The sequence below is a fragment of the Malus sylvestris genome, chromosome 8 (assembly GCF_916048215.2).
Source record: "Malus sylvestris chromosome 8, drMalSylv7.2, whole genome shotgun sequence".
Taxonomy (NCBI): domain Eukaryota; kingdom Viridiplantae; phylum Streptophyta; class Magnoliopsida; order Rosales; family Rosaceae; genus Malus; species Malus sylvestris.
The window spans coordinates 13,402,648-13,412,862 of record NC_062267.1 but is presented as its reverse complement, the minus strand read 5'-3'; the positions used below and the strand labels follow the sequence as shown (position 1 = coordinate 13,412,862).

The 10,215-nt window shown below is 36.5% G+C and overlaps 2 protein-coding genes across 2 annotated transcripts; both read right to left on the bottom strand.

Moving 5' to 3' along the window:
- Positions 1-1,541: 1,541 nt before the first annotated feature.
- On the bottom strand, positions 1,542-4,375 carry LOC126632378 (GTP-binding nuclear protein Ran-3-like). The gene is made up of 8 exons (XM_050302757.1): positions 4,219-4,375; positions 4,020-4,089; positions 3,340-3,396; positions 3,111-3,228; positions 2,525-2,614; positions 2,245-2,424; positions 2,079-2,156; positions 1,542-1,848 (listed from the first exon to the last, which is right to left on the bottom strand). The coding sequence occupies exons 1-8, from the start codon at positions 4,219-4,221 to the stop codon at positions 1,779-1,781; spliced, it is 666 nt and encodes a 221-aa protein (XP_050158714.1). The 5' UTR covers positions 4,222-4,375; the 3' UTR covers positions 1,542-1,778.
- Positions 4,376-5,198: 823 nt separating this feature from the next.
- Positions 5,199-9,937, bottom strand: LOC126632365 (uncharacterized). Its single transcript, XM_050302746.1, has 3 exons — positions 9,773-9,937; positions 7,390-7,887; positions 5,199-6,011 (listed from the first exon to the last, which is right to left on the bottom strand). The coding sequence occupies exons 1-3, from the start codon at positions 9,843-9,845 to the stop codon at positions 5,485-5,487; spliced, it is 1,098 nt and encodes a 365-aa protein (XP_050158703.1). The 5' UTR covers positions 9,846-9,937; the 3' UTR covers positions 5,199-5,484.
- Positions 9,938-10,215: the final 278 nt, after the last annotated feature.

Genomic DNA, 10,215 nt, shown 5'->3' with positions numbered 1-10,215 from the left:
CAAACCACTTTGTACATTGTCTGAACCTACTCAGACGATAACTTTAAGTATACCTCATGATACATTTTGTTGTTAACTTACAACACATGAACTTGATGTAACAAGTTTTCTTAAGAAATCATCAAATCTGGAACATGAGTTTCACAAATAGCAATAAGATCGTCTCATTCATCTTCATCAACACACGCAAAACCCCTTTCATTTAAAATCTTGACTTGAGCCTCAAAAGAGACAACCTTTTCACTCAGTTATAGTCTGACTAGTCATAGAGACTCATTTTCTTCTTGCAGCACAGAAACCTTCTTGGTCAACCCAATATTATCCACTTGTGCAACACAAGTCACATTAAAGAATGAGCCATACTCAAGACACAGATTCTCATCAGTCAAGTCCTCAATCTCATCCAACACAAATGCATCACCACTAGGAGACATCTCTTCAACTGAGGTAACAAAGGTAATGGCTTTCTCCTCATCATCTGATGACCTGTCAGAACAAACAGAATCTTCACTCTCGTTATCACACTAGGTAGCCATCATTGTTTTGTCATATTTCTGATGCGGTTTCTTGTTGTTTGCACACTTAGCAGCACGATGTCTAATACCACTATAAGAGAAACAAGGTCCATGTTCACTAGTAGAAGGCATGTCCGTACGACTAATAATTCTTCCTCGCTTCCTACTAGCCATGGTAAATGTGACTTCACCTGGGGACCAATCACACTTTGCTTTTTCAATAAATTCACCGTCCATAATCCATGAGAGAGCCCTCCATTCAAAGATGAGGTAATCAACTACAATTAAATTTTGTGCCTTTAAAAAGATTTAAAACTTTTCACACCATGCATCATAGTTTGTTCCATTAGATTCCACCAAATACCAATAACTCCCAAAGATCACTTCATGTATATCTAGAGGAAGGCTCTGATACCAATTGAAATCGGGTATTAAGCGGAATCTCCTGCAAATAAAAATTTAATTTTGCATAGTGGACTAGTTAAATGAGCTAGTCAACTAGTTACAAGTTAGTCAGTAATAAAAAGTACAGTTGTACGAGCAAACCAAACTGGCCAATAGGTTCAATTAATCAAGTCTGCCCATATTAGTTTCACGACAATAATCCATATGCTTGAACACATTTACATATCAGTTCATTATGCAAACAGCAATGACAAAACAATTATGAATTAAAGCATGCTGGATTGACTAGTCAAGCTCACCAGTTAACTAAGTACAGATTCATATCAGTTAAACAAATGCAAATCTACGAATCAAACTTAGTTCACTATAAATTACCACAGCCAACAATAGTTTTGTCCATTGCTCATAATATGCAGTGTAAACTTTGAAATCAATTGTACTGACTAGTTAAACGTAATAATCAACTGAGTACAGATTGGACAAGTTATCGCAGTCAACAATGTTATCGCAGTCCCCACGAGTTTTTAACTGTTAAATCTTTGATCAAAGATGCCAATGACCAATATCTAACGGCTACGAATCCTACGGCCGCTTCAATATAATTTTCATAAAAACATGGGCTAAATAGAACGCCACTGCATAACATAGACTGGACAAAGTGTAGGAAAACGGCTGATAGGAAGCCAGTTCAACATAAAAACATTGCATTCTCCAATTCACATCCTCACATCCTCAATTGACCAGGAAAATCAACACTTACAAACAACAATACCAGCAGTTTCAGAAAAACAGAAGAAATGGTCCGAGGACCCACGAATAATACTAAGGGAACTCTCAACCAGACGACAACTTCCACATCTACTCGAATGCTTCATCATCATCATCGGGAAGGGGCTGACTAGCAGCTGCAGCAAGCTCAGCCTCGTGCCTGTATTATCAATGACAATATCAAATGTAAGGTCCTTGCAGTTTGCAAAAGAAACCAACAAAAAAGCAGTAAACACTAATATGTCGAGTCCAATCATAAACTATTAGCCTTTTTATAAGGCTTTATATTCCTTGTTACATTAGATGCGTGCCTAACTACGTGCGGTGTGTGTGTGTGTGAGGGGGTGAGAGAGAGAGAGAGAGAGCCTAAGAAAATTTGGGTAGGCTTACTGTTGTTGTGCAGCAAGATCAATGTGCACTTCTGGAGGAGCCAAGGCAGGGGATTCGACAAAATGCAAGTTAGGGTCCCTGCAACAAGCAGCGCTTTCAGTAACTTAAACTGCACTTCCAAAAGTCACAAGAAAATTACACCTATTGACGACTTAAAAGATTTTACCCTGCAAGCTTTCTGGCAAGGTACAAGAAAGGCTTCTCGAAGTTATAATTGCTCTTAGCTGATATCTCATAGTACTGAAGATTCTTCTTCCTGTGGAAAGTAACTTGCTTTGCCTTGACCTGCCTGTTCTTTACATCAACCTTGTTTCCACAAAGAACAATCGGTATGTTTTCACAGACCCTGGAATTCAAAGAGAACCCAAAAAGTCAAATACCAAAACCCAAAACCTCATTGAGAGAAATACATGCGATAACAAATAAAGAAAACTTTGCAAGCAAACCTGCAAAGATCCCTGTGCCATGTGGGAACATTCTTGTATGTCAACCGAGCAGTAACATCAAACATGATAATAGCACATTGCCCATGGATACTGCACAACAACGCAATTCAAAATCAAAGTAAGAAAATATCACATTTTGGGGAGCACAATCGACATACACATGGTGAGCAATAACTACAAAACCTTCCTGCATCCACTAGGAATGGAACTACAGAAAGTGACATGAATGCTAAAAGGTATAAAGCATAAATAAATAAAAAATCCTTTCAACAAAGTCTGGAAGAAACTAATCTTAGTTATAATCCATGAAACAAAGGTTTCGTCATCCAGATTTGCATTATCATATCTCAATGAAGCATGTCAATCATTCGACTCAAAATTCAACATAGCACTATACAAGGATAAGCACCAGCTTTAGACTTGACTGATCCAATAACAAACCAAATCTTGAGTAACAATTAACGCTGACAAGAATTTAGAAAGCAGAATACTTAACGCTCTAAACACAGCCAAAAAACAAATGCAAACAAGTTTGATAACAAACTTCAGCCAGAAATTTAAGACTACAATAAAAAAAAAAACTCACTAGTATCCATCTCTAAGACCTCCGAACTTCTCTTGCCCGGCTGTATCCCAGCAGTAGAATCGAATTTTTCCACAGTTGGTGAAAAAGTCCAATGGATGAACCTCCACACCAATAGTTGCTGTCCATTAACCAAGAATGCGCATGAGTTCCATAGATCACAAAATGGAAAGGGAACAGTCAATAAATAAAAGACAAATCAAAAGGGAAAAGCAGTACGCAAGATACTTACGTTCATATTTCTTCTCAAATTCACCAGTAAGATGTCTCTTCACAAAGGTTGTCTTTCCTGCATCGACAGAAGTTTCAATTAGGGAAACACCACAGCATTATAAACAAATTACTCAATCCTTACCATCAAAATTACTCCACAGTTTGAAAAAGAAAATTTCCACACTCACTAATACCAGCTATCAGATCACACCGGGACAGGATCAAACCACCAAACATAAAATTTAAGCCACATTTTCATTTGAACAACTGTAACAAGGTCCAAGAACCGAAACGCCGGTAAACAATTTCCAGAGAAGTAACAAGTTTAGACGTACTTTAGTTCATTTCCATTGCTCTAATCGACTTTGAGGTAACGTCATGGGAAATCACCCTACAACTACCTAATCACTCAAACATCCAAACTTCATGTCTACCATTTAGGTCAAGCTCTCAAAAAATATATATATATATATACACACACATATATGTATCTACAACTGCTACACCAAATTAAACTCTTTACCAAAATTAAAACTCAAACTCCATATTTTCCAAGCAAAAGAGTTTGCATTTTGTTCATTTGAGTTCACAAACCAATCGATTTGTCCAAACAAATAACAAACTTAAAAATTTCAAAAAACGAAAATTTTCAAAGAGATCAAACAGATCATGAATCGGGAGAGAAAATGAAAGGCAGACCCGTTCCACCATCGCCGACGATGACGAGCTTGAAGCTCGGGTAATCCACGGTCTGCTGATTCGGCAAAGCCTGCAAAATTTCACCAAAAATATTTGAAAAAAAATAGTCAAAAACCGGTTTTCTCTGCAGCCAAACACACAATACGAAGATCAAAGGTAAGGAACAGAAAATTTCCCGAGAAAAAATGTGAGGACTTACCATTTGCGTCTTGGTCCGACACTTTGAGTGGCGCAGAAGAGAGCAGAACGAGTGAGGGGGAGAGAGGGAACGAGCTGAGATTTGTTTAGGGTTTATATAGTCGGAGCCTTTTCAGAGACCCTAGTACTTCCTTATGTTAGCTTCAACGTGACGCAGCGCTCTGGACCGTCCGATTGTTACAGTAAAATGAGATTTGATTGCCACGTAGCAGGATCCGTTTGACGTTTTGGACTGTACCGGGTTTTGTCGGACCCGTTTTGAAAGATTGAATTGGGCTGTTGGGCTGTTGGGCTGTTGGGCTGTTGGGCTGTTGGGCTGTTGGGCTTGGGCTGCCGTAAAGTGCGACATTTTTTTATCATGAAAAATTGCTTTCCAAGTCTCATTTATTTGTTCAATATTTTCGAGTTTCTGGCATCGATTCATGGGTTGATGCATTTGTCGTATTGATGTTATCTAGTGATATTTTTATTTTGGTGTTGTTAGAGGGTCAGATGCTGCTGAAAGTAGTCACGCATCAAAAAAATGATTTGTGTACGGAGTATATAATTTGGGTCTTTATTTTTTATTATCAATTGATTTTAAGTTGAATGCATACATTCTAATAAAAACTAAATTTAAATATTCCAAATAATGTTGTTATTACGTCGTGGAAACTGTTTATAGGATCCTACCCAGCACAAAAATTCACAAGTGCTTTTCAGGGATTTGGTTGTGCTTTTGGACTCACAAGTGCGTAAAAATTCACCTTAACAAAGCACAAAAGTAGTTGAGGAACACGTTCTCAGACCTTTATACAATGAAGAACAATTCTCTGAATTTTTTTCTTTATTATAAATGATATTATTATCTAAGCTACATGACGACGTGAAAGAACGAGGGTTTAAATCCAGAACTCATGGAATTGAATGGGTCGAAGAGAAATTTGTTATACCCTAAAACAATTTATCACTTGCAATTTTCTATGATGGTTTTGAATCCCCTTTGTTTTGAAAATAACTAAATATCATTATTTTCTCATTTATTTTGCTCATGAAAGTACATAAACCATTCATAAAAATCAAACTATAATTGTACACCCTAATCCCGCCGCTAATCTTCTTTTAAAAAATGAACCAAAAGTTCATCACCATCATCATATAACCCAAATTATGCGACCTCATTCATTGTATATCATAAATATATGGCCTCATTTCCTCACATTCATATTATCAAATTCCAAACCCTAGCTCCAACCCAATTTGTATTTACCAAATTGGCCCTCATCGTCTAGGGTTTCCGAAGGCTCAACAGCTTCACATCATCAAGCACAGGTCCACACAGAGAAGAGAAATCATCACTCCTCATGGTGTAATATGTGCTTAGAAACATGACACGTGTCCTGGTCGAAACCGCCACGAATTTGAGCACAGCCCGCTTAAACCCGCCTTTGCCTTTGGACTCATAAGGCACTTTCACAGTGTTCTTCCCTGCAAATGCCTCCACGATCAAGGAGCCTTCGCATGAGTTGCTTGCATCTCCTACTGAGAACGAGAGCACATAGGTTTTTCCGGGGATGGTTCGGACAACTTGGGCGATTGCGCTTTCTTTTCCGGCCACAAGTTCCACCGCTCTTTTTCCTTCCGGGACTGAGAAGTGGTCTGAGTCTATGTACTTCACTGCTTTGAGGGACTCCACCATCCAGCCTGGTAATGGAGAGTGGTCATCTTCTATGTTTGGTGGGATTAGGACTCCCCAAGATGTGTTTGGGAACACGTATGGACCTTCTTCGAATCCGGCGTTTTTGATCAAGTTCTCTGCAGTAGAGGTATATTATTAGGTAATTGTTGACCAAATTGTAAATCTAGACCATTTATCATGTTAATTTGTCATATTTTACTCAAATTTACAGTCTGACAACATAAATTTACCAATACAATGTCTTTCCAACTTTGTACACTTAAATTATGCATGCATCAATGTAACAATGTAAGAAGGGGAGAGACATGATAGACCCTACAATTTTAATACAGCATGAGAAAGAGGGTCATGGCAAGCTGTGTATGTCCAAGACAATGTGACCTAAAAATTAGGCACTGCACCAGCTTTCATTATGAGATTTGCTTTCTTATTATATGTGAAGTTTAAATTGCCAGCCTCGACTTGTAATATCGGACAGGACAAGCGTGAATTCGAATATGACCAAAATTTTAGCATTTTATATATTTTTTAGAACAAATGACGTGCTATTGGTGCTCTCGACGAGAGAATTTTTTAATGTGCATGAAGCACGGCCGGTACACCAGATGTCATTATATTAATGAAGGAATTTTATTTCTTTCAAAAGTCCGCGTCCCCTTGTATAATGTCATTACAAATGACGTATATGTTCATGTTCCAGACACATCGAAAATTTTTCACTTCTGGGAAATCTCACTCTCATGGGGTTTTGGACCCAACTACTAAATGAGCATTGTTAATGAGCCATGACATTGAAATTAAATGGAAATAAGAGATCTATGAAGTTTCTGAGAATAGCAAAGATTTACCTAATTTTGATCTGTTTGTTCTCTTATCAAGGAATCAGTATAGTTTCTATGTTATTAAATTTTTTACTATTTGATGTCACGCATGCCAAAAACTTAGGCAGAGGGACAGGTGCTGCATACCCAAAGAGGACATTTGTCATCAAATAATTGCATCCACAGCTCAGAATTTTTTAGCCTTTTTAAATGAATCCGGATTCTTGTAGGATTTTCTTTATGAAGATCTAAGGAATTCGTGAATTATGTTTATTCATTGTAAATCGTGCAGTCAGAAATTATTTTTCATATTTTTATTTAAAATTAAACACAAACAATACTTGATAAAAATTGATCGTACAATACACGATGAACAAACACGATTCCCAAGTTCACAAGATCCTCACCAAAATGATCTAGAGAGAATCCTGTTGGTTTTCAAATGAAGGTGAAACAGTGGCTTCGTACAGCTATACAAATAGTGTGGACCCCATTTTTATCTAAAGATGGACATAAGACTATCTCATTTTATGTAACTAGGTCACCTATATTAAGCAAATACACTATCAAATATTATATTATTAGATTATCAATTTAATCGGCGAATTTGAATATGCAGTGTTAAATTGAGATTTCGAAACATAACGTGCCAAATTTTGATGAGAGAACTTACTGTTGGTTGCTCGAGGAGGGTACAAAGTCCGGAAGGCGACCGAATCGATTAGAGGCCCGCAAGCCGGATCCTCCTCGACGCCGGGGTTATGCAAAACAAGTTCAATTGTCTCATAATCCGCCTGAAACGCCCAAGCATATGAATCCCAACCATTGCTGCTATACACTGTTTGGATAGGCAGCACTCCAGAGTCCGGTGCCACGGAAATGTTCAATCGTTCCTCTTGAGCACAAGTTCTGGCTGCACTAAAAGTGATTGAGTAGTACAATCCCTTAATCACTTTAATGCTCTGCTTAATCAATGCCTCATTTCCGAGCCTAACTGCATAGGCCCCCTCAGGGACAACCAGCAACATGTCCCCTTGCTTTTGGCCTGACTTAATGTACTCCACAAACCCAGAAATCTCCCACTTTGGTATGGCATAGCGGCCAATCACTTCGGAACCCTTGAGGTCTGATGGCTTAGGGGGTAGCTCAAAATTGCCATTTTCTAAGTAACCTGCATTATTGGATTACAATGTTTTAGGGAAGAAATCATTCTTATCGCAATAATCACAATTTGACATATATGCTGAAATAACTCACTAAAAATACAATACAAAACGGAAAAAATAACATGTTTTAAACGGCTATTGACGGAAAAAATAACACGTGTTAAACAGCGAGTGACATGTAAAAGTATACATGCATGCCTACTTCAGAGCAAACATAGAATATGGTACAAGAATACGACTCATGTGACATATAAGTAACGTGTGCACATGAAACTATATGATAAAACTATAACCGAACGAACGCGGAAAATCTTGTTGGGCTCCAAAGTATGACAGAGTACAAAAAAATAAGTACTTAAAATTTACTGAGTTTATTTTGTTAATTGTTCTACTCTTTAATTCTTTTTTAATTTATTCGATTAGATAATTAAAAATTAAAAAATACGTTTGAAAAATAAAAATAGATGTTGGATAATACTACTCTAAATTTGATGGAATAGACTTCTCGCCCTTCATCTTCCCATTCTCTTTTATTCTCACCTCTTACATTCTCTTATTTTATCTTTTTCTTATTACAAAAAAATTAATATAAAATTTTAACGTGATTTAATTATGACCATTTAAATAGAAAAAAACGAAAAAGGAGGAAAAAATGAGCCTACTCCAAATTTGATGTTATACAAATATAGTGGGATCTACTGTGCTTGTACCAGAGGCACCCATGTGAGGTTTCTGTGCACTCTGCAAAGCTGGTAACTAATTGGGTACCTACACAGAATATATATTAATCACAACCGCCCAAACATTCATCCCTAAAGATCCGAGGAAATCCAAAATCCTCTATAGATAAATTAAAGGCTGTCACAGCTCAGAAAATGAGAAGATACTGAAGAGAAATGAAATGGCAAATTTACCCCTCAAGGAATTCAAATTTTCTACCAACAGAAAAAAATAAAACTGAAAATCTTCAGCAGCTAGGTGGATTGAAACTTCCAGTAACCCTTCTTTCTGGTCTAATTTGATACTGAGATAATTCTAAAAATAAGTTAGTATATAAAAAAACTAAGAGTTTTTTTTTTATATTTGGTAAACATTCAGCTTCAGTTTTTTTTCACAATTTTGGATGAAATAAAAGTAAGAAACAAGAAGCTGCAAAACCAGCTTTGAAAAACCGACTTTAAAAAACCGATTTTTTTTACATCTGTTTTACATAAAAATTTACCAAACACTATAATACTACCTTTTTTTTTACAAAAAAATTTACCAAACACTCTTATTCTCACAGCCTAGAAAGCAATACCAAACCAACCTCTATGAGTCAATGACCACGTGAGTAGACCAAAACACCCTCCATCCAAGTCTTCAAGAGATGAACTTATGCTTAAGTACTAGGCCATTTTGGTCTTTTTAACATAACGTTCATACATAACCTTGATATACTGAAAATTTTTGCTTAATTCATTAATTTTAGTCCAATTAGAGTTTTGGTCTGTAAATTAAAATTCTGTGAACATAATAAGTTCCTAAATTTGTCACAATGTGAAACAAAAATCTCTTTGGATAATTTCGCTAGAATTCCCTCTTCTTTATTTTCTCATAAAACACAGTATTTTTTGGATGAAAATTCTAACGGAACTACTAAAAAACTATCATTGTAACAAGATCTGCGACCAATACTTGCAGATTTGTAGTTAAATAACCAAAACTGAAATTCAATTCAAAATTCAAGAACCAAAACTTCAGTTTTCTAAGGAGAAAGACCAAGAATTTTTAAAAAGAATAACTAACCGACACATAAAATGCAGATTTTATTTTGATTTTTTTTAATAAACCTCCAAAAAACCGTTATATGAATAATTAAATGGAAAATTTGTGAAATAAAAAGCTTACCATCGATGAGGGAGAAGGCTGAGTGGCAAGTGGCAAACAACAGAACCGACAACAAAAAAGCTACCCCTCTCATAGTTTTTGATCAATCAAAATTCAAACCCTGTCTGCAAATTTTTGAGGTGTAAGCTGGTGAGCTATGCAGAGTTGAAGGAAAGAGGGAGAGACGAAGGGTTTATATGCATGCCAACGTCCAAAAAGGCCCTTAGGTTTTACCGAATATAACGAGTTTGCCATCCCAATTTCTGACAATCTTCACGTGGCCTCTGAAATGACGTTAGTTTTAATTTATTTTTTTTTTAGTCTAAACGTTATATTTTACATCAAAGAAGAGTTGAGTTTGATAAGACCACACAATGTGCAAGTATTGAATTTTCTATCCACGATATTCAAACTTAAGATTTTTTATTTATAAATGAAAAGAACTATCAACCGATTGTAGTACT